General features: G+C 43.9%; 1 protein-coding gene across 1 annotated transcript; it reads left to right on the plus strand.

Moving 5' to 3' along the window:
• The first annotated feature begins 993 nt into the window (after positions 1-993).
• sncaip (synuclein, alpha interacting protein) lies at positions 994-24,373 on the plus strand. Its single transcript, XM_085788073.1, has 12 exons — positions 994-1,143; positions 9,629-9,719; positions 11,404-11,476; positions 13,251-13,948; positions 14,761-14,953; positions 16,082-16,419; positions 17,049-17,228; positions 19,167-19,280; positions 20,387-20,512; positions 21,281-21,450; positions 21,581-21,667; positions 23,306-24,373. Exons 2-12 carry the CDS (start codon positions 9,663-9,665, stop codon positions 24,357-24,359), a joined length of 3,090 nt encoding a protein of 1,029 aa, XP_085644199.1. The 5' UTR covers positions 994-1,143; positions 9,629-9,662; the 3' UTR covers positions 24,360-24,373.
• Positions 24,374-24,940: the final 567 nt, after the last annotated feature.

A 24,940-nucleotide genomic window follows, 5' to 3' on the forward strand; every position in this document is an offset into this window, starting at 1 on the left:
AACAAGCAACTAGATTATTCCCATAAAATAACTCAGATTATAAAATAAAAATACTTAGATGACAATGCAAATATGAGCATATGTATACATCCATAACGTGTGCATACACACATATCAAATTCCTACAGGCACATAGGCTACAGTATATAGTATGCATATTCACATGCACCATGCATACACATTACAAACATACATAATACAAGCACCTACACATACGTACGCACACATATGCCCACACATACACGGACACATTCAGAGATCAGCTCATTAAAGGGACAATGAGGAGTTTCTATTTGGTTATAAAAAAGTCTCATTTTAATGTGGATGATTCTACGTTACCACTTGTTAATGGGCCCATTTTCGATAAATATATCGTTTTGTCTCTATGGTTATTTTGTTATTATTAGTGGTGGTGGAAATGCTGGGCGAGCCGACCAGCGTTTCCTTACTTTCGGTTTCGTGGCGAGTCATGAGAATAACGCCGCCGAATCTCCGTTTATGGTGGGAACTACGACGGTATGTGATCGTCTTCCAACCTCTGACTTTAATTCTTGATGAATGAAAACATGAGTCTGTCTTGCGCCGGTCAAAGAAATGTACGGTGTGCGCGGAGGCTCATAAATGTAGTGTGAAAACACTTCGCTTTTCCAAAACTCCTCGTTGTCCCTTTAAGAGCTGTCTCTGTACAAGACTAAACTAAAAATACAAAATAATACTATTATAAGGGTGTGTGTGTGTTTCTAATAAAGTTGATCACATTTAATAAACATAGCAATACTTAATAATAATAACCATAACAATAATTTATAGTAATAGTAATATTGTATGTAATGTATGTATTATACAGCAGTACATAGAGGCTATTATTGTTATAAAAGTGAAAGTGTAGTTCTTCTCCGGGCCAGGTCGGGTCTGTGTATTCTGTATTCTGTATTGTGGTCAGAGTGAGCCCTCGTCGCGCCGCTCCTCTCTGCGCTGCCCATATGTCAAAGTCTTTGTGCTTTTCAAGACATCGAGGCGACAGGAGGAGGAAAAAAGAAAAAAGAAAAAAGAAAAACAGCTGTATCGAGGCTCCTGTTAGCTCTGCTGCCTTCATCATCCCCGCCGGACTGCGACCGCTTCTCCCCGGACACCTTCCACCAGGTAACGGCCTCACGGAGCGGCTCCTCCCGGCCGCAGCCTTTACTTTATTTATTTCATTATTTATTATTTTTTCTACCTGAGCTTTGTGCTCCGACTGACCTCGTTTTTCCAGCTTCCTCCTCCTCCTCCTCCTCCTCCTTAGCCGCTCCGGAGCTAGCCGAGCTAACGAGCCTCCTGCTGCCGCTACGTGAGCAGGTACCAGCGGGTTAACAAACTACACTAAACCGAGCCGAGCCGAGCCGAGCCAGGCCAAAACCCTGAGCCCCCTAACCCACCGTGTTCACACTGTTTACATCTCTGGTTATTATCAACATTAACTTCATTAGCTGCTGCTGCTGCTGCTGCTGCTGCTGCTGCTGCTGCTGCTGCTGCTGCTGCTGCTGCTGCTGCTGCTGCTGCTGCTGCTGCTGCTGCTGCTGCTGCTGCTCACCGACTGTTAACTACCATAGTCTGCTGTCAGATTAACCTGGTAAATACTGGAAATAAAGGAAAAGTCACAGTCTAATGTTATTTATTCAACTCTTACATTAAACTGTAAGTGTTTTTCTTTCATTAAAATCCATTAAAAGTGAAATTATAAGTAGATATTCAGCTTAATAACAACATAGAGTTGAATAAATAACATTAAAGTGTGACTTTTCCTTTAGGCTACCAGGTTAATCTGACAGCAGGCTGCAGGGACTGGTAGTTAATCAATATAATTAAAGTAATCATAGTAGCCTGATGTGTTCTTAAATCATATCAACTTTCAGTTTTAGCTGAACTTGTTACTCATTCCTGAACTTATGTGAACGTAAAAATATGCGACCATGCACATTTAGGATCAAACTAAGTGTTTTTCTTTCATTAAAATCCAATGAAAGTGAAATTATAAGTAGATATTCAGCTCTGATATCAACATTAACTTCATTAGCTCCTGCTGGTCACCAACTGATAACTACCAGTCTCTATAGTCTGCTGTCAGATTAACCTGGTAAATACTGAAAATAAAGATAAAGTCACAGTCTAATGTTATTTATTCAACTCTTACATCAAACTGTAAGTGTTTTTCTTTCATTAAAATTCATTAAAAGTGAAATTATAAGTAGATATTCAGCTTAATAACAACCATAGACTCTAAAATGTTACAGATATGCAGCAATTAGTTGAATAATTAAGTAAATCAGCAACTAATGACATGTTTTCTAATGAATCTGTAAGAAAATAACTCAGATTCATCAAGTTTCAGCTTTTCTCACAGTGTAGGCTACTGAACATCTTTTAGATTTTGCTTTTTCATTTCTGACATTAAACCTGACAATAAAGGAAAAGTCACAGTCGAATGTTATTTATTCAACTCTTACATCAAACTGTAAGTGTTTTTCTTTCATTAAAATTCATTAAAAGTGAAATTATAAGTAGATATTCAGCTTGTTCACACTGTTTACATCTCTGGTTATCAACATTAACTTCATTAGCTGCTGCTGCTGCTGCTCACCGACTGTTAACTACCATAGTCTGCTGTCAGATTAACCTGGTAAATACTGAAAATAAAGGAAAAGTCACAGTCTAATGTTATTTATTCAAGTCTTACATCAAACTGTAAGTGTTTTTCTTTCATTAAAATTCATTAAAAGTGAAATTATAAGTAGATATTCAGCTTAATAACAACCATCAGCAACTAATGGCATGTTTTCTAATGAATCTATAAGAAAATAACACAGATTCATCAAGTTTCGGCTTCAATGTCGTTGATATCTTTGTATTTTTATCAGTTTCTCACAGTGAACTGAACATCTTTTAGGTTTTGCTGCGTTTTTTACTCAGTTCTGACATAAACCAATGAATGAAAGTAATTCTAGGATGTGAACTTTAAGTTTTAACTGAACTTGATACTCACTGTGCATATGCCTTAGTTAACGTATTAAAATTAACTTAAAGCTTCATAAAGTTAAAATCATGAACTACAGAAGCCCTTTGCGACCATACATTTATACATTTAGGATGTTTTTTTCCCTTTTGGCCACTCAGGGCTTCCATAGACTACAAATATTTATTTACGTGGTGAAATAGTAAATAAATGTTCAAACATAACAAGATCAAACTGAGTATTTGTCGCAGGAAGTTGTGTTTCACATCAGAACAAACACGCAAAACAAAACAAAACACACACACACATTTTTATTTGTTAATTAAAGAGCCATAAAGTAGTGAAATAGAAGAAAGTCTATAATCATTTACAGAGTTTGGTGAAAGTTAATGATCAAAACAACGCCCTAATCAATAACCACACCTCTTATCTATGTAATATCTGCTCTTTATTCTTTTAATTATGATATTTTACATCATATAAGTGTGATTTTTAATGAAGTTGAGGGGTCCATCTTGTTTTTATAAGTGATGTAACGTGTTTCAGTCTCTCAGCATCATGAAACGTGGATAAAATCTGACGCACGGTGGAATAAGTGAGCGACTCAGCCCAACCAACGCCACGCTAATGAGATTTAACGTGGCCACCGTCCAGTCTGCAGGTCTTAACGCCTGTAATCAGGTTTCAGTCTTTAATCTGAATTACAGCCTCAACCTGACCCGACCAGTTTACACTGTAGATGTTGTTCTCTTCTCAAGTCGTGTTCAGAGATAGAGAAAAGAGTCTGTCTGATCTTTTTCTTTCCTGTTAATCGACTGCCGCTATCTCTCCACATGTGTTTGTTTTTGTTGTGTAACTCGACTCTTTTCCTTGTGAAGATGAAAACCGAGCCAAACGCTGCTGCTGCTTCTGCTGCTGCTGCTGCTGCTGGCCCTGTTTTATTTTGAAAAGCAGAGACTTCTAGGCTGCTCGTTTTTTCTTTTGTTCTGATTCACTCCGTTAAAAACTGGACAATTGTTGCAATGCATTTGTCTTTTTGGGTCGTTTGTGTTCACATGTTAAAGGGACAACGAGGAGTTTTGGAAAAGCAAAGCTTTTCACCCTACATTTAGCTTCAATTTCAGCGTCCGCGAAACCGAAAGTAAAGAAACGCTGGTCGGCTCACCCAGCATCTCCACCACCACTAATAATAACAAAATAACAATAGAGACAAAACGATATATTTATCTAAAATGGGCCCATTAACAAGTGGTAACGTAGATTCATCCACATCAACGTGAGACTTTTTTATAACCAAATAGAAACTCCTCGTTGTCCCTTTAACAGTCCCAAACTCGGTCCAAAATGCAAACAAATGCCATGAATGAACCAGCTGTTCTCTCATTGGTCAGAAATCTTACCTGGAAGAAGGAGGAGGAGGTGGAGGAGGCGGCGGAGACCCCGGAAAAACAAAAAACATGGAATAGAGGTTTCAACAGGCCTAAAAAATGTAAAACTTGACCTGGTCTGAACCACACACAGCCAAAATAAAATAAGGAAGCCAACGAATCGCTCCTAAAGGGCCCAAATGGAAAATCTCGGCCTGCTTGTTTTATTTTCACATCCGAGCGCGACCGCTGTGTTCACATACTGTATTACGACCAAACGGACCGATATTTGGGGTCAAACGCTCCCTAGTTTCGTAAAACAACTTCTCCAATCGATCCAGGTCTGAATACAGCCTTAAAGCCCTATTCGCACAGGACTAGTATTACCTGGGGACGTCTGGTAATTTGTAAATTACCCCCCCATGTCTGTGTTTCTTGCGCCGCATTTGCACGGGATAAGTGAAGTCTGTATTTTATAGGGGTGGGAGAAAAAATTTCAAATTTTTTTTTTTTTTTTTTTTAAATAATGTGCAATGTGCATTTGTTAACCTGTTTTACATACAGAGAGTACAGGTTTAGAAAAGGGTTATAAGGGTATAAAGTTCACTTTATAATGGAGTATGTTAATTTCTAGGCTCCTGCTGTATTTGTGTGCAGATAAATGTTAAAAATGCTAAAGACTAAAAATCGAGAGAATCTGCAATGTCGTAGAATCGCAATTTAAATCGAATCGCCATCCAAAAAATTGTAGTAGAGAATCGAATCGGGAGAGAAGCATATCGTCCCAGTCCTAGTATTTTACTCAAATTTACTGACATTAAGGCTCTGATATGACGTCAAAGCTGCACGTCGTAACATCCGCTGCTGTCACATCCATGTGCGAAGCAAATGTAAATAAAATGTCAAAGCAGCAACGTGACTTCGCAACAGTGCAGTTGTTGTCGCAATAACGGGCCGTCATGGCTGAAATTTAGCTTTTTTTGATGGATCTGAGCTGTTTATTCAAATGGGTCTCCAGCACCGAGACCAGACTGTATTTGCACCTAAAATGGTGTCAAAATTTCTGCTCATAATTTCCACCACAGCCTCAGAGACAGCTAGTGCGGCTAGCAGGCCTGAGCCTCCTGCTCTGCTGCACGTAGCTTCACCTGAGCTCCGTCACTGGCTGGAGAGAAAACACCGACTCTCTCGCCGTAGATATTTTTGCTTGACTGCGACTCTCTCGCTCCACCCAGAAACGTCCACGTGCATAACTAAACCTGAACAAAACAGAGCAAAAGACCACAAAAAAACTCCAGACCCAACCTTTAAGACCATCACATCGTTAGGAGTTGTGCATCCCAGTTTGAATTTTGAGTTGATGTGAAAGTTCACAGATTTTTCAAGCTGCTAAAAACAGATTTGATTTTAAAAAACGCACATTTTCAGATTTTAGTGGATGTTGATGTTTCCTGTCGTTGACGATCTAAAATGAGTGTGAGTCGGAGAAGCTGCAGCTGTGTTCATTAAAGGGATAGTTCACCCAAAATTCAAATTTCACTCATTATCTACTCACCCTCATGTCGACTAAGGGCTGGGAGAAGTTTCAGAGTCCTCTTTTCTTCGTAACAAAAAGACACACCAAAAAACATCCAGATACCTCCATGCTGCTCGTCTGTAATGTCCCTCTTGTATTGAAGCCCCGAAATGAGAAATTGTTCCGAAAAAAAATTAAATAAGTCTATATTTTTAGCTTGTTTGTAGCGGAAGCTCCCAGTGTTGCTCTAGCGGAATCTCGCACGATTTGCTGAGCCGTGAACTGGGTGTCAGTGCAAATCACGTGAGATTTGCACTGACACAGGAAGAGCAGTGAACTGAGAAACTGGGAGCTTCCGCTACAAACAAGCTTAAAATATAGACTTATGTAATTTTTTTCGGAACAATTTCTCATGCTGGGGCTTCAATACAAGAGGGACATTACAGACGAGCAGCATGGAGGTGTTTGGATGTTTTTTGGTGTGTCTTTTTGGATGAAGAAAAGTGAGCTCCGTTCACAACCGACAGCCCCCCTGTAACTCAGAGAAGCCACGGAGGACTCTGAAACTTCTCCCAGCCCTTAGTCCACATGAGGGGGAGGAGATAATGAGTAGAAATTTGAATTTTGGGTGAACTATCCCATTAAGACAATCACATTGTTAGGAATTGTGCATCTCACAGTCATTCAAGACAGTTTGAATTTTGAGTTGATGTGAAAGTTCACTGATTTTTCAAGCTGCTAAAAACAGATTTGATTTAAAAAGGCACATTTTCAGATTTTAGTGGAAGTTGACGTTTCCTGTCGTTGACGATCTAAAATGAGTTTGAGTCTGAGAAGCTGAACTGTGTTTTGTTAAACAGACCTCAGATCAGACTGAGTGTGTTCTGAGACAACAACTAGTTCCAGCTCTGACGTTTCTATTTTTACACCAGTTTAACAAACGGGAGACTACGACAACGACGACGACGTGACGACACAAACTCCTCCTGCTCCGTGTTTCTGATTGTTTTAACGTCTTGTTGCCTGAGAGGATTTGGAGTGGACCCATTCACATAAACAGACACGTCTTCCTCCTCTTCCTCCTCCTCCTCCTCCTCCTCCTCCTCCTCCTCCTCCTCCTCCTCTCTTCATCCACTTTTATTTTGGCCGTCTGGTTTCAGGCCTAAACTGTTGTTATCAAGGATGTCGGGGCCTCGGCCGTTTTTCTCAAAGCTGCAATCAGAGGTTTATGTTCTGACTGGTTTCGTGCCGCGGTCGGTCGCTCCCACACAGTCTGAAAACAGCTCCCAGCTCCGACCCCTTCAGGGACCGTAGATAAAGTCCGTCCAACTCAGAAACACGGAGAGAGGAATATTTACATGAAGCCTACAGCGCCTTGTTTTACACTTTACTGGTGTTTTTATTCTCAAGTGTTGATCCACGAGAAGAGAGTGAAACCGCCTCAGTGTCGTTTCACTTCTGCTATATACCTTTCTTTCTTTCTTTCTTTCTTTCTTTCTTTCTTTCTTTCTTTCTTTCTTTCTTTCTTAATGATGGCGTGTTCACTGGAAACAAAACCATGTCACTGTGATGTTGACCTTTGACCTTTAGTCCGATTAGCAGCAGGTCTTAACTGTAACAGCAGCAGCTCAGTGTTTCTGTGTCACGTTCAAGGCCTCCAGTTTTTTGTAACGTTAAAGGGCCTCAGCGTTTTTTGTGTAACGTTCAGGAACTCAAGGCCTTTTCTCTGCGGTTCAAGAGACATTCAGGGACTCAGTGTTTCTGTGTAACGTTCAGGGACTCGGTGTTTCTGTGTAACGTTCAGGGACTCGGCGTTTCTGTGTAACGTTCAGGGACTATGTGTTCATGTGTAATATCAGGGACTATGTGTTTCTGTGTAACGTTCAGGATAGGGATGTGCACGGTTACCCGAGTAGGCAATCTGCTACTCGGTTATAAATTATTATCTGGTTAACCTAGGATTCAAAAAACGGCACGTTAGAGCGACAGTCTAGTGTCGGATCAAACTACATTACCATGTCATGGTTCGGCTTTTTGTAGTGTTAAACAGTTTCGGATCAAGCAACGTGATTTTCTGCTGTGTAAAAGCGTTTTGGATCGAGCCTCGGACTTTCAATCCTTTTACAATAATCTGTGGTGGTTCCCTCGGAGACGACAGGTGTCATCAAGTCTGTTAGAAAATCTGCTTTCAGTTTACAAACATTCTGAAACCTTCCCAGTTATTTCCTGAAACGATGCGAGGCAGAGAGGACCGAAGGCACCAACATGTAGTGTGGACTAATAAATAAGCACCGCTAATGATTTAATTAAAAAGAAAAAAAAGTTTTCTCCTCCGAGGCAGCCGTGGCATAAAGGCGCTGCACTCAGAGCGCATGCAGCGCATTTATTCCCCGGCATAAAGATGCACATGCCCCATATGTGCATCTTAAACTCCATCTCTACTCTTATTATCCACCTGATATTTAGTCTGACGACGCTGTGTGTCAGTAATGCGACTGTCTGACGGACAGAGCGCATTTATGCACCGACTGCGCTCTGTCCATCAGACATGACGTCATTTTATTTTTTTATTACAGTAATCGGTTACCCGGTTACGACAAAGTTAGGTTACTCGGTTAGAAAATTATTCGAAATGCCCATCCCTAGTTCAGGGACTCTGTGTTCCTGTGTAACGTTCAGGGACTCTGTGTTTCTGTAGTTTCTTGTTCCTCTGACACTTTGAGCTTCAGACAGTTTAAAACCTTTCATTCGGTGAGTTTGAGCCTCAGACTGAAACTCTCCGTCCCTCCCTCGGCTTCCTCTCTGCTCGCTGAGCTGCAGCTCGTCGTCCGTCAAACTCAGACTGGAACAATAACACAGAAGAGTCCGACGCTGGGTTTTCACCAGGACTTGACTGGACCCGGTTTCCTGCAGCCGCTTCCTGAGTCTGAGTCTGAGGTTGTGTCCGAAATCCCTCCCTCATTCCCTCCTCCCTACTCACTATATAGTGAATTCAATATAGTGACTATATAGTGGACTCACTGGTCAAATAAAAAAACACTTTCGGACACTACTCCACCGCACAGTTAATGACGTATTAGGTCGCGTAATTAAAACTTTCCGACCGCGATCGTAACAGCCGGCGTAGGTACCATGGATACAACCATGGTAACGGCCGGTGTACAGTAGCATAGACCTACGGGTGTATAGGTACCAACATAAAAAGAGGAGTAAAGCAATGTATTAAGCGGTAATATATATATTTAAGCACCAAAGATGTTCAATCAAACCCACATAGTTTGAAACAACGTGTCACAACTAAGCATAACGTCCGCTAGCTTAATGCTAACGTATAATGTAAAACACCATAGACGGGCTAACAGAAATTAGCCTCGCTATCCAGAGCCTGTGGTCAGTTTATAACGCTTGTTAGGAAATTTGCTCCGACGTTTGTTGTGGGAGTCTGTGGAAGCCGTGACCGGACAACTCTGGCAGCCTGGACACATTTATTTACACCGGTCACTACTTCATTTATTTGGTAGCTACACCGGTCGCTCTGGGCCGATGTGGTAACGGCGTCGATCCGTGACCGCAATGCATGATGGGATATCTTGCTCTGGTTAGTGACCATCGGATGTTCACTACATTTCGCGGTGAATTGTGGGATAGATTCAGTCACTATATAGTGGCGGCTGCTCGGTGAACTCGCTCCTCTCACTCCGATGAAGACGCCTGTCAGTCTGACTCTGGTTTGTGTTGTTTTCCCTCCTGCAGCTGCTGCTCAGGCTGATGATGAGTGTGTGTGAACATGGAGGCTCCTGAATACCTGGACCTGGACGAGATCGACTTCTCCGATGATTCAGTGGTGAGTGTGACCGACGGTCGGTACGGTACAGTACGGTACGGTGGCCGACGAGGACAAAAACGCTGCAAATATACGTAGAAATGATGCAAAACCAATGTAACTGAGAAATGCTGCAATCACAGAAACAATGTAGAACTCAAAACATGCAAACCCACAAAATAAGTGCAACAGAAAAACGCGTTAAATGCAATCACAACCCTCGGGTCTCCCAGAAAGAAGTTACAGTGACTAACAATACGGAGAACGTTAGTTAAAGGAGACATATTCTGCCACTTTTCCACAAATGTTAAAACAGAGTTGTTTTAGAGGTAAATACAGAGACTGCTTGATGAAAAACTGTCCCTGAAGGCAACGCACATCAGCGGTTTTGCATGAATTTCCCTCTAAAACAACTCTGTGTGGTAACGTTGTGTTATTATCTCATAGTGTGGTGAATGTGCAGGTCACAACTTGTCCACCAGAGCGTTGTGGAGTTGTTGGATTGTGTATTTGATGAGTTTGATGAGGGAAACCATGAAATCCCATAATGAGCCTCCGTAGCGTAGCTCTGAGCAGCTCACGGCTCCGCTTCGCCGTTCTAAAAATAGCTTGCACCGACAATTAAAGGTCTTTCTGTTGCATTTGATTTCTCTGTTTCTGGTTTTGCATCATTTTCTGTGCAGCGTAACTTGGCCGTTTGCGGCGCGTTCGCCCTCGCCGGCCACCGTAACAATCGTCTCCAGGTTCCTTCGTCCTGATCTTACTCAGTCATTCAGCACTCCATTTTAAAAGCAGCTGGAGAAAAAAAAGGAAATAGAAAGTGTAGAGACTTAAAGGGATAGTTCAAAGGGATAGTTCACCCAAAATTGAAATTGGACTAAGGGCTGGGAGAAGTTTCAGAGTCCTCATGTCCATGTCCATATGACGGTTGCAAATGGATACCAACTGTCTTCGTAACAAAAAGACACACCAAAAAACATCCAAATACCTCCATGCTGCTCGTATGTAATGTCCCTCTTGTATTGAAGCCCCGAAATGCAAAATTGTCCTGAAAAAAATTAAATAAGTCTAGTTTTCAAGCTTGTTTGTTGCGGAAGCTTCTCGAAGCTCCTCTTCCCGGTTCGTCCAAAGTTGACGAACCGGGAAGAGGAGCTTCCGCTACAAAACAAGCTTGAAATATAGACTTAGTTAATTTTTCTCGGGACAATTTCGCATTTCGGGGCTTCAATACAAGAGGGACATTACATACGAGCAGCATGGAGGTATTTGGATGTTTTTTGGTGTGTCTTTTTGTTACGAAGACAGTTGGTATCCATTTGCAACTGTTATATGGACATGCACTGCTACGCCGATCCCAGCCCTTAGTCGACATGAGGGTGAGTAGATAATGAGTGAAATTTCAATTTTGGGTGAACTATCCCTTTAAAAGCAGCTGGAGAAAAAAAAAGGAAATAGAAAGTGAAGAGACATTATCAGTCAGAGTGAGCAGCAGATGTCTGTAAGCCGGTGTGAGTGATCCAGCAGCTCAGAGAAGAAACAAACGGTGAAGCTCGACTGAGTTTAACTGAGTGTATAAAACTGTAAACGGAGCGTTTTAATTACAGCTGTTAGTGAAGGAGCTGTGATCAGCCGGTCTGGTCTAAATGCAGCTGCAGTCGCCTTCTCGGCCTCTTAACTCTGCAGCCTCTCTGTCCTCTGTCCTCAGTACTCTGTGACGTCTCTGAAGAGCATCCCCGAACTGTCCAGGAGGAGTGATGGTCCAGCTGAGGAAAGGCCAGGTATTCAACAACCAATCAATCAATCAATTAATCAATCAGTCATTCAGTTGATCCTATAATGTCCTGGGCCCAGTTGTTCAAAATGTTTAAAAATCCCTTGTTTTTCCATCCAGGATCACGTAATCCACTTTTCTAGATTAACAAATCCAGATAACGAGTGTTACATTGGACTAAATATCACAGTGAAGGTTATTAGGTCTGTGAACAACAGGTAGAAGAGCAGCATTGTGTTTTCTGAGCTGTTGTTATGTTTCTTCGGTGTCTTTTAAACAGCCAGACCTTATCTGACCCACAAAAGAATGAATAAAAAAGTAAATGTTCATTAAGGTTAAAATGTCATTTACATGTGTAGTAGTTGGGAAAAACATTCCGACTTTGTGCAATTAAATATGAAAGTTTATTTGCTTTATCACTGTAATCAGGTACCAAATTGAATCGTACAATGTAAATATTATATAAATTTATACATTATAAATGTTGTTTATTTGACCAGTTTGAAATTAGGCTAACTAATTAAAATCACTTTTTGTTTCTGAATCCACCAAACTGCTGGGATCAGAATCAAATTTCAGATCAAAGTTAAATCCTGATCCTACAACACAAACCTCATGCTCATATTGTATTGTTTTCTTTGTTATGTATTGACGTGACGAACAGTGTAATATTTAAGCAATATATCACGACAGGCCGTGGTATATGCTCATTATACCACGGCTAAGGGGCGTTGTTCAGCCCGACGCGAAGCGGAGGGACGTTAGCTCCTAGTAGCTCTGCATCTCGTCTTTTCCTCCGCTTTTTTTCAGGTGAAAGTCACTGCTCAGTCCCCTCTACCATTGTTAACCCTCCCCGGAGGTGAAAGTTAACCTTAAACATGTGAAGTCAACTACTTTAGTCCGTTTTTTAACGTCGTAAAAACATCAACTGTCTTTTGCTACGGACTGCAACAATCCGTTGTCATGGATACATGACAACAACTTCCATTCATACCAGTCATACGTGCCTGACGTGGAGTGATAGCCTGCGCTGTGATGAGGTTTTAGAATAGTAGCCATGGTATATGCTCATTATACCATGGTTAACAACCAATCAGATCGCCGGATTTCACCTTTCCGTTTTATAATGTGATATATATATATAATAGCTGCAGCAAATGGAGATCCTAATAAGCCAAGCGCAACGAAACAAAACAAACTGAGAGCTGCAACTAACGATTATTTTCATTATCGATTAATCTGTCGATTATTTAAATCAGTGGTTCTCACAGTGGGGTCTGGGGACCCCCAGGGGTCTTTAAGAGGGTTCAAGGGGTCCCCAACTTTTTCCTGAAATTTTACCACTTTTTTAAAAAAAAGGGATTTTTCCACTTTTTTTTAGACATTTTTTTTTACTTCTTTTTTGAGAAATTTTACCACTTTTTTGAGAAATTGTTCCACTTTTTTGAGAAATTTTACCACTTTTTTGAGACATTTTTCCACTTTTTCTACATTTTTAAAAAAAATTCTACCATTTAAAAAAAAAAAAAAGGAATTTTACCTTATCTTACCAGTTTTTCCAGAAATGTATCCTCAATATTTCCAAAACTTCACACCATTGGCCCTAATTTGAATGTACATTGACTAAAAAAAAGTAACATTCTTCAGTCTGAGAACTAATATTTGTGTATTTCTGGTGTTTCCCTCAAGGATGTAAAAAAGTTCGAGAACCACTGATTTAAATGATTAATTGATTAGGCCTAGTTATTTGGTCAAAATCCTCACCCTCTCTCCTCCTGCAGCTCCGGCCATCAACTGGAGTCGCGGCGTGTCCTCCCACGGCGGCGGCGGCGTTGGTGGCATTGGTGGCGGCATCGGAGGCGTTGGCGGCGGTGGCGGGGTCGGGGGAATCAAACCCTCGGACGTCCACAGTAAGTTCCGTCCGGTGAAGCGCGTCTCTCCTCTGAAGCACCAGCCGGAGACCAGCGACTCTGAGGCCGACGGGGGGAAGCTGCTGCTGCTGCCGGGGCCCGGCCTCGCCGCCGCCGCTGCTGCCCCTGCTGGCGGCGGCGAGGGCAGCAAGGACGACGCCGCTGCTGCCGACAAAGACAAACCGCCGCCACACGGACACGTCGCCGCCGCCTCGTCCTCCTCTGACGGGGCGGGGGGGAAGGGGAAGGGAGGAGGAGGAGGAGGAGGAGGAGGAGGAGGAAACAACCCTCAGGCTCTGTTCGGGGAGCTGGAGCACTACGACCTCGACATGGACGAGATCCTCGACGTCCCCTACATCAAGTCCAGCCAGCAGATGTCCACGTTGCCGCGCGCCGCCGCCGCCCAGCGCTTAGCAACGGCGGGGGGCGGGGGCGGCACGCTGGAGAGGAGCCGCGGAGGAGGAGGAGGAGGAGGAGGGATGAAGAAGAAGAGCTCCGGCCTGTCCCACAACAACAACGAGCCCCTGAGCCTCGGCAACAGCAGCAGCAACAGCAGCTCACAGACTCAGGTACCACAGGAAACAGCATGGATGAGAAAAAGGATGTAACTGTAAATCCATCAAAATAGAAGCTACAAAACATCTACTTTTATTTTGAAGGAGCTTTAACACAAACATCTACTTTTATTTTGAAGGAGCTTTAATACAAACATCTACCTTTATACTAGGGCTGGGACGATATGCTTTTCTCCCAATTCGATTCTTGTACGATTTTTTGGATGGCGATTCGATTTAAATTGCGATTCTACGATATTGCCGATTCTCTCGATTTTTAGTTTTAGCATTTTTAACATTTATCTGCACACAAACACTGTAGGAGCCTAGAAATTAACATACTCCATTATAAAGTGAACTTGAAACCTTTTCAAAACCTGTACTCTCTGTATGTAAAAAAAAAAAAAAGGCGAACAAATGCACATTGCACAATATTTTTAAAAATGCAAAAAAAAAAAAAAAATATTGCGATATTTATGTGAATTGATTTTTTCTCCCACCCCTACTTTATACTGTATGGAGCTTTAATACAAACATCTACCTTTATTTTGAAGGAGCTTTAACACAAACATCTACCTTTATTTTGAAGGAGCTTTAACACAAACATCTACCTTTATTTTGAAGGAGCTTTAACACAAACATCTACCTTTATTTTGAAGGAGCTTTAACACAAACATCTACCTTTATTTTGAAGGAGCTTTAACACAAACATCTACCTTTATTCTGAAGGAGCTTTAACACAAACATCTACCTTTATTCTGAAGGAGCTTTAACACAAACATCTACCTTTATTCTGAAGGAGCTTTAACACAAACGTCTACCTACAGTACTGTGTCCTGTCTCCGGTGAAGTGGTCCGACCTGAGGAAGTCCAAGTCCATGGATCCAGACCTGCACCACCTGCACCGCACCCCGTCCGTAGGAGGAGGAGGAGGAGGAGGAGGAGGTGGTTACCAGCCGGAGCTGCACTCCTCTGGACTCCTCAGCTGCTCGTCCTCCCTCTCCTCGTTCTCTGACGCAGGTTTGTTTGTTGGTGAAATTTTTTACTTTTTTTTTTTCTTTAGAAATTTTACTATTTTTTCTAGAATTAAAAAAACATAACAACTTTTTTCTCGAAAATGTTTAACTTTTTTTAAATTTTTTTTAATTTTACAACTTTTTTCTGGCATTTAAAACTTTCCTTTTGAGAATATCTAACACTTTTTTCTAGAAATATTTAAATGTTTTTAGAGAAATTGTACAACTTTTTCCAGAAATTTCTCTACAATATTTCGAAAAAGTAACGCCATTGGCCCTAATTTGAACGTACACTGAAGTAATGTTTTTTGAAGTAATGATTTCTTAATTGAGAAAGTTTACCACTTTTTTCTCAAAAATGTGTAACTTTGAAAACTTTTTTAAAGAATTTTTTTGCATAATTTTAATTTTTGACTCTTTTTTTTTTGAAATTGTACTACTTTTTCTAGAATTAAAAAAAAAAATTATCAAAAATTTTTCCTTTTTTTGGGGGGGGAAATTTTACAACTTTTTTTTGGCATTTAAAACTTTCTTTTTGAGAATATCTAACACTTTTTTCTAGAAATATAAACGTTTTTAGAGAAATTGTACAACTCTTTCCAGAAATTTCTCTACAATATTTCCAAAAAGTCACGCCATTGGCCCTAATTTGAACGTACATTGACTAAAAAAGTAAAGTTTTTTAAATCGAGAAAGTTTAACCCTTTTTTTCTCGAAAATGTGTAACTTTTAAAACTTTTTTTGGATAATATTTTAGCATTTCTTTTTTTTTTTTTACTTTTTTTTTGAGAAATTTTACACTTTTTTCTAGAAATGTTTAAATGTTTTTAGTGAAATTCCAAAAAGTCACGCCATTGGCCCTAATTTGAACGTACATTATGTAAAAAAGTAAAGTTTTTTAAATCGAGAAAGTTTACCACTTTTTTCTCGAAAATTTGTAACTTTGAAAACTTTTTTTTGGATAAATTTTTCGCTTTATTTATTTTTTTGAGAATTTTTAACACTTTTTTCTAGAAATGTCCAATGGGGGGTTTTTTTAACCTTTTTTTTTTTTAACCAGGTTGTCCCTCGAGATCTCTTTTGTGAGGGAGACCTTTAAAATGTGACGGTGTGTTTTGTTCTCGTCCTCCAGACAAGCTGCTGTCGGCCCGCGTCTACCCAGACTCCCAGACCCAGAGGGTGGAGCCCCCAGGAGGAGCAGGAGGAGGAGTAGGAGGAGGAGGAGGAGGAGGAGGAGGCCTGATGTACTCGCTGCAGAGCTGCAGCCTGGGCAGACAGGACGGCTCCAAGGCCTGGGCCGCTGCAGCAGGAGGAGGAGGAGGAGGAGGAGGAGGAGGAGGAGGAGTTACAGGAGGAGGTGTCGGGCCGAGAGGGTTTGGAGGAGGAGGAGGAGGAGTGGAGGTGGATGAGGAGACGAAGAAGAACCAGAACATCATGAACATCGTGAGAGAAGGACAGATCTCTCTGCTGGTGAGTGGAGGAGGAGAAACACATCAGCTGTTTAGACGCATCAGAAAATGATGATGGAAACGCCGTGATTCTAATTAAAATCCCCTGATTCGCACAAACTGAAATACGCTCGCTTGGACCGGGTTTTGGTTGATGATTCGAATTAAGTGTGAGTGTGACGTAGCTCCTCAGTAAAAACCAAACTTATCAACAGCGCATCCAGTGTTTATCATTAAAGCAGAAGTAAGCAGAATGTTTGTGTTAATATAAGTCTTAAATAGTTATATTTTAAAGTCCGTAGATGGAAACACGCCGGATTCAAATTTCTTTTAATGCGCATTTCCCAGTAATTCGAATCACTTTGGATGGAAACATGGCTACAGAGAGGAGGAGAAGCGACTGATGATTAATCTACTCCTCCTCCTCCTCCTTTATCTCCCTCCTTTCTTCTCTCTTTTCCTTTCTTTTCACCTCCCTTGTCAATTTCCCTGTTGGTCCTCTTCCTCCTCCTTTATCTCGCTCCTCTCTTTTCCTCCTTTCCCTTCTTCTCACCCCTGTTGCTCCTCCTCTTCTTCCTACTATTCCTCCTTTTCCTCTTCCTTCTCCTTTACCTCCACCTTTCTCATCCCTCTTCCCCCCCCTCCCCCCAGCCTCACCTGGCGGCCGACAACCTGGAGTTGATCCGAGACGATGAGGGCAACAACCTGCTCCACATCTCAGCGTGCCGCGGCCACGCCGACACGCTGCAGCACCTCACCTCGCTGATGGGGGAGGACGGCCTCAACGAGCGCAACAGCCAGCAGCTCACGCCCGCCGGCCTGGGCGTCAAGGTAACGCACCTGTGTGTGTGTGTGTGTGTGTGTGTGTGTGTGTGTGTGTGTGTGTGCTTTAAAGGGACATTGTGTAACTTCTCCTGTTATCTATTCACGGAAATCAATTATTTGGTTCAAAAGTCTGTTTTTCATTAATCAGTAATCCCCCCCCATCAACAAACTGAAGTGTTCTGGTTAAGCCTACCACACACATTAAGATAATCGGGCTGATTTTGCCCCGATTTTCCCCCTTCCGACCAAAGACAAAAATCGTCCGATTATCTTAAGCTCTTAAGATTATCTTATGAGATTCTCTTGTAGTGTGTGGTGTGTTAAGAGTCAAAATTGTAGCATATTAAACATGTTCAATATTTACGATTATCGGGGCCGACAACCGTGGCCGTTTCAATCAAAAGTCATCTTGTGTGTGGAAAGCCGGTGTTGTGCGGAGAAGCGCCTGCTTGCCGAGCTCTGCATGCTGCTCGCGGCAACAAGCCACTTCTCCACACAGCACCGGCAACCTCACAGAGCCACGGTGCAGCCCTGGCATTACATGAGGTTCACACAGACATCCACGCATACACAGGAGATTTCCTGATAGCCGATAGCAAAGACAGTAGCGATCGTAGCCAGCAACAGCCAGCAACACAGCAGCCATGTTTAAACGATCATGTGACCGCCACTCACAGCCCGTCATGTGACAGCGCATGGCTCCCTATTGGACAGCCGCTTGACTGCTCGGTGTCCGGAGCCACAGACACACAGACACACACAGATGGGATCGTTGTAAAGGCTGAAGTGTCCCGCTTTCATTAAAAAAAATCACGTCGCTCTCATTGTCCATTCCGGAAATTGACCCGAAAGAGTAGCTACAACGACACCCCTGGTATCGCTGCTGATGCCGCGGACCGTTTTCTGACCAGAGGGTCAAGATTCTGAAAAATCTTAATGTGTGTGGTGTGTTGTGTTTGGAATATCGCAGGACACCACACACAATACGATCAAATCTGTTCAATCACAGATTTTTTATCTTCATGTGTGGGGTCTCTCACAGATAATAAATCGGTTGAGATTTAGAAAATCTTTATGTGTGTACCAGGCTTAAGCTCTGAATGAGCCGTTCATATCATTCATATCTCCATGGAGCGGGTAAGCTCGGTGCTGCTGCCATGTGGTGTCGCCATGTTTTTACGTTCAGTGGCAGCGTGACGGTAGGAAACCACGGAAACTCAGCGGAGACACCGGAGCTGTCGGCTCAGGTCGAGGTGGCGTCTGTGAAAAAGTCACCGCGGTAACGCAGTGAGGAGGAACGGAGCGTTACACTGATGCTGCATTCACCTGCAGTCGGACAGATGGCCGCGGTAACAAACCAGATGTCATTTTAGTCACAGAAGTCCAGAGAAAGACGGTAAAACAATATGACATCGCCATGACAACATATTGCCACGTGTATTGTTTTGCCTCGTGCTGACGGACCACTTGTTTACATAGAGGCTTGTTTATGTCGTTACGTGCAGCGGCTGTCGTTCGTCTGCCGTCTGCCCGATTTCACGTGAATGCAGCATGAAAAATACGATTGAGTTGCTTGCGATATACAACCGCACCGCTAGATGGGAGGAATTCCTACACAATGTCCCTTTAGAGTAAAATGCGAGCAGCTTCATCTTCAGTAGAATCTCAGAAATCTGCCTCCAGCACCCGGCGACAGGAAGCAGGCGTCTGATTGGCCGTTTGGCAGCTTAGTTCAGTTTAGTTTAGTTCAGTGAGGTCACACCGATGCGTTCAATGACCTCGTGTAAACCTGAGCGGCAGGAAACGGACCAGAAGGGAAAGTGTGTGAGGAGGAGGAGAGGAGGAAATCCAGGCTGCTGATTGGCTGCCAGACAGGAAGTGTGTTGCAGGTGATTAACAGGACGACTGTGTGTGTGTGTGTGTGTGTGTGTGTGTGTGTGTCAGAACGGCCACCTGGAGTGTGTGCGGTGGATGGTGAGTGAGACGGAGGCGATCGCCGAGCTGAGCTGCACCAGAGAACATCCCAGTCTGATCCACTACGCTGCTCGCTACGGACAGGTGACCTCCTCTTCCTCCTCCTCCTCTTCCTCTTTCCTTCTCTTCCTCTCTCTACTTCCTCCTCCTCCTCCTCTTCCTCTTCCTCCTCCTCCCTTTCCTCTCTTCCTCTTTTTCCTTCTCTTCCTCTTCCTTTCTCCTCTTCTCTTCCTCCTCTTTGTCTTCTTCCTCTCTCCTCCTCTTCCCTTTCCTCTCTCCTCCTCTTCCTCTCTCTACCTCCTCCTCTTTTTCCTTCTCTTCCTCCTCTTTGTCTTCTTCCTCTCTCCCCCTCTTCCTTTCTCCCCCTCTTCCTCTCTCCTCCTCTTCTTCTTCCTCTTCTTCCTCTCTCCTCCTCTTTCTCTTCCTCCTTCTTCTTCTCCTCCTCTTCCTCCTCCTCCCTTTCCTCTCTCCTCCTCTTCCTCCTCCTCTTCTTCTCTCCTCCTCCTTCCTCCTCTTTTTCTTCTTCCTCCTCTCTCCTCCTCTTTCTCCTCCTCCTCTTCCCCTTCCTCCACCTCTTCCTCTCTCCTCCTCTTCCCCCTCCTCCACCTCTTCCTCTCTCCTCCTCTTCTTCCTCTCTCCTCCTCTTCCTCCACCTCTTCCTCCTCCTCCTCTTCCTCTCTCCTTTCTTCTTCCTCTCTCCTCTTCCTCTTCTTCCCCCTCCTCCTCTTCTTTTCCCTCCTCCTCTTCCTCTCTCCTTTCTTCTTCCTCTCTCCTCTTCCTCTCTCCACCTCCTCCTCCTCTTCCTCCTCCTCCTCCTCGTCTTCCTCTCTCCTCTTCCTCTCTCCTCCTCTTCTTCCTCCTCCTCTCAACATCCCATAAATGCAGCACAACATTATAATGTTTTATTTATTGTTATAAACAGAGATGATTTAATCCTCTATTTGAAAATAAGAATAAACTTTATTTACAGCATCTTTCTTAACAAAGTTACGAAGTGTTTGTAAAGAGCAGATGAAATAAAAACAACAAAGCATAACAAACCTCTCTCTCCCTCTCTCCCCTCCTTCTTTCTCCTCTTCTTCCTCTTTCCTTCTCTTCCTCTAACTCTAACTGTCTCTTTATCTCAACATCCCATAACTGCAGCACAACATTATAAAGGTGTAATGTTTGATTCTCCCCCCCCCCACCAGGAGAAGGTTTTGCTGTGGCTGCTCCAGTTCATGCAGGAACAGGCGATCTCTCTGGACGAGGTCGACCAGAACGGGAACACGGCCGTTCACGTGGCGGCGCAGTACGGACACCTCACCTGCATACAGGTCAGCAGCACGGCCGGCCGCGTTACCATGGTTACACCCACCGTCCACCACCGTCCTGCACAGGGAGGGAGAACAACAGAGTCTTTTTTAAATTCACATCATTAAAGGGATAGTTCAACCAAAATTGAAATTTCACTCATTATCTACTCACCCTCATGTGGACTGGGAGAAGTTTCAGAGTCCTCCGTGGCTTCTCTGAGTTACAGGGGGTCTCGGCGTAGGTAGCAGTGCATGTCCATATGACGGTTGCACATGGATATCAACTGTCTTTGTAACAAAAAACACCACACAAACACACCAAAAAACATCCAAATACCTCCATGCTGCTCGTATGTAATGTCCGTTGTATCAAAGCCCCGAAATGCGAAATTGTCCCGAAAAAAATTAAATTAAAAGTCTATATTTCAAGCTTGTTTTGTAGCAGAAGCTTCTCGAAGCTCCTCTTCCTGGTTTGTCAAATTTGGACGAACTGAGAAGAGTTTTTTGGTGTGTCTTTTTGTTACGAAGACAGTTGGTATCCATTTGCAACCATTATATGGACATGCACTGCTACACCGAGACCCCCTGTAACTCAGAGAAGCCACGGAGGACTCTGAAACTTCTCCCAGCCCTTAGTCCACATGAGGGTGAGTAGATAATGAGTGAAATTTAAATTTTGGGGGAACTATCCCTTTAAGAATAAATGATTTTAAAAAGATTAAAAAAAAACTTTTAGTTTGTTATCCCATCATGCATTGCACCTGTATCTCACCTGTTGTGTGTGTTCAGACGCTGGTGGAGTACGGCTCCAACGTGACGGTGCAGAACCAGCACGGCGAGCGTCCTTCCCAGAGTGCCGAGCGGCAGGGACACACCACCTGCGCTCGGTACCTGGTCGTCGTGGAAACCTGCATGTCTCTGGCCTCGCAGGTCGTCAAACTCACCAAACAGCTGAACGAGTAAGTGGCGCGTTTTTTGTTTTTTTTACTGTTGTTGTTGTTGTCGTCACAGGCGTTTATCTATGCTGAGATGTGTGTGTTTTCATCCTGGTGTGTGTCCGTGTGTGTGTGTGTGTGTGTTGTCGTGCAGACAGGCCACAGAGAGGATAGCGTTACAGAAACAACTACAGAGACTCATGGACCCCAAAGGAGACGGGACGCCTTCACGGTCACCTAGGTAACACATGCACACACACACTGTAGTAGGTTTTTATTTATTTATTTATTTATTTATTTATTTTTTAACTTTATTGCCAACAAATGAATGTACAAGCCAGATTAGAATTTAAAGGTTGACTTAATAACTGTTATGTTGTTGTGTTGGTCTCACATTTGGGCTGATTTTGACATAGCGGTAGCTCCTATCAGAAAAAGCAGCAGACCGTGGTCGTCGTAAGGACTTCCTGAACGCTTTGATATGATTTTCGTGTTTCTACAGTAAATGTTTTGGAAACACTTGTGAGTTATAAACAGGAGTCCGTTCTGCTTCTCTCGGAAAATCTTTGTATTAGAGTCAATGAGGAGCAGAGAGGGACCTGGTCGCACTGAGAGGCTCACAGTTTAAAATCTGTAAGTCTCTCTGCTTTGCTGAACACATTGATAGAGAGAGGACAAGTTTCTCTACCACTGTGGAAAAAATCATGTGTGTGGAGTGAAATTTGTGGCCGTGAGCAGCGTGAAAAGAGAACATTTCGGACAATTTCTCCCACTCTAGCTGATGATGTCACCCACTCTAGCACGAACATTCCGTGCAATACACACCCATTGTAATCTCAAAATATCTCCAAAAACGATCATGGTCATTGAACAGTGATTTTTCAAAAACTATAATAACCATCGAAACATGGATTACGACACCAATAGACAAGACTTGTGTCTACATTTTACAGTTTAAATGGAGTCTCTAGGTGAAAGTATGCCGGAGTAGTAGCTGTTTGAAAAAGTCCAATAATTAGTTTGTTCTCTGACCTCCTCCCATTCATTCTCTGTTTAATCCACCTTTTTCCGAACGTCAAAAACAAAAGCCGGTTTTGCTCTTCTGGTGAAATATTATGTTTACGTTTCCATGGTTTCAGTAGTCGCGGTAAATGCATGGATTTTTTATTTTTTTTTCAAATGAAAATCAGGTTTTAACAATGGATATCACACAAATTGACATCTGTGTTAAAATCCAGCGTTAATAGATCCAGGGCTGTTGCCAGGAATTCTGGGCCCCCTTAAAGAATACTAAAGTGGGCCCCTACCCCCTAACTTATCCAGTTTTTTTTCTTAGATAACGTATGTATTATCAGTTTTTATTTAGCCTACCAAGTTTTTATGCTAATGCAGCATTACTATGAGTATTAGTCAGGGTTTTCTGTATGCAGAATAAATCAGTCATAAAAAGATTTGACTACTGGGCTTTTTTGTGGGCCCCACTGGGCGCTGGGCCCCTAGAATTATCATCACCTTTCTCCCCTATACAACGGCCCTGAATAGACCTTTTCAGAGAGTATAAACAAAGACAGGTGTGGCTCATTAGAAAACGCTCTGGTACACTAAATGGAATGGAGCCTTAATTAGTATCCTTGGTAACACTTTTTGTTTATACTCTCTGAAAAGGTCTATAGATCCATGCGTTTACCACAACTATGACAACGACTGAAAACCATGGAAACGTAAGCGTACAATTCCAGTGGAAATGCAAAACCGGACTTCCGTTTTTGACCATAGATGAGGATGTTCGGAAACTTGTGGATAGCAGTGGAGCTCGGTGCGTTGCCCCCGTGGCCCTAACTACTAACACGCATTGATAACAGCGTGTGTGTGTCTCCAGCTCCCATCAGCCCTCGGTGGATGCGTGGCCTGAGATGATGCTGACGGCGGAGGGGACGCCGGGCGACGGGCAGTGGCTGGTGCGTCAGGGCGGCGTGGGCCAGGACTCGGTGCTGCGGCAGCTGCTGGGGAAGGACGCCGCGTCAGAGCCGCCGCCGCCGCTGTGTCCCCGCGAGAGGCCGCTGCCGCCGCCGCCACCGCTGTCGTCGGGCGGCCGCCGCACCGGCCTGGTGGAGCGCCGCGAGCTGAAGCTGGCCCGGCTGAAGCAGATCATGCAGCGTTCCCTCAGCGAGTCGGATTCTGACGGTTACCCGCCGGAGGAAGGTAAAAACACAGCCGCGCCGCCGCAGCAACCGCCGCCGCCCGGCAACAGCAGCCTGCGACCCGATAGGCCGTCGCACCTGCCAATCACAGAGGAGGACCCGGTGTCGAACCACCTGCACCTGATGATGAGGAAGCAGCAGGCGTTCTCTCACGGCGGCGGCTCCAAGTCGGTGGACGGCGTCGGGTACAACCCCTCGCCCACGTCCAGCGACCCCGAGGCCGCCGCCGCAACAGACGGTAGAACGCCGGAGACGCCCGGCGACGCCCTCGACAACGCAGCCGCTAACGGGCAGAAAGCGGCGGCGACCAGCCCGAAGAGCGCCCTGAAGTCGCCGTCGTCGCGCCGCAAGACGTCGCAGAACCTGAAGCTGAGGGTCACCTTCGACGAGCAGGTGCACAAGAGCAAGAGCGCCGCCGCCGCCGCCGGTGGCCAGGAGGCGGAGCCAACGGCGCCGACGGCCACCAAGGTGCATCATGGGAAGGAGAAGGAGAGGACTCAGACGACGGGGGGCTCGGAAAGCAAGCGTCCGTTCGGGACGTTCCGCTCCATCATGGAGACGCTGAGCGGAAACACGAACCACAACAACAACAACAACAATAGTGGCGGTCCGTCAGGCTCCGCCCCCAAACTCGCCGCCTGTCAGAACTCGTCGCCGGGCAGGAAGTCGTCGGAGAGCAAGAGCAGCCCGGGGGGCGGGGCCAAGAGCAAGAGCAAGAGCAGCAACGTTTAAACCAATCGGTGCCTACGGAGAGCGATATATTTTTTTTCGTAGGATAGGTCCGGGAAAGTCCCGCCTTTCCCGCCGTTCCCACCTCTGATTGGCTAGATGGGCTCCATTTTCGACTCTGATTGGCTAGAAGGACTCTCGCCTGATTGGTTGTTTGTTTTGGCTGTGAAACGGCTGTGAAACGCAGGCTGTCGGTAAAGTGTGATAAGTGCCTAGATCTACCTGGACTCTCTCTACTTATCTGGCCTGTCTAGCCTCTACCTGGTCTTTTTACTAAACTTAACCAACTCCTTTCTTCATTGCCTAAACCTAACCAATGGCACAATTACACTTCTCTCAAACTCAAAATGTAAACTTGGAATATAAATTTAAAAACAACATTTTTCGGAATGTGAAACCAGCGGGGATTGAACTCGGATTCACCGCACCGCAGGCGAAAATGCAAACCGCTTCGCCATGGCGACTGATTACACCTAGAGTTTCAGTTGGTGTGTGTTTTAGTTTACTACAGTACTGTTGTGAGATGACGTCAATCGGAGGAGAGTTCATCCAGCCAATCAGAGGCGGGGAAGGCGGGACTTTCC

The sequence above is a fragment of the Trachurus japonicus genome, chromosome 9 (genome assembly GCF_045865225.1).
Source record: "Trachurus japonicus isolate A0001 chromosome 9, Traja_1.0".
In the NCBI taxonomy this organism is placed as follows: Eukaryota; Metazoa; Chordata; class Actinopteri; order Carangiformes; family Carangidae; genus Trachurus; species Trachurus japonicus.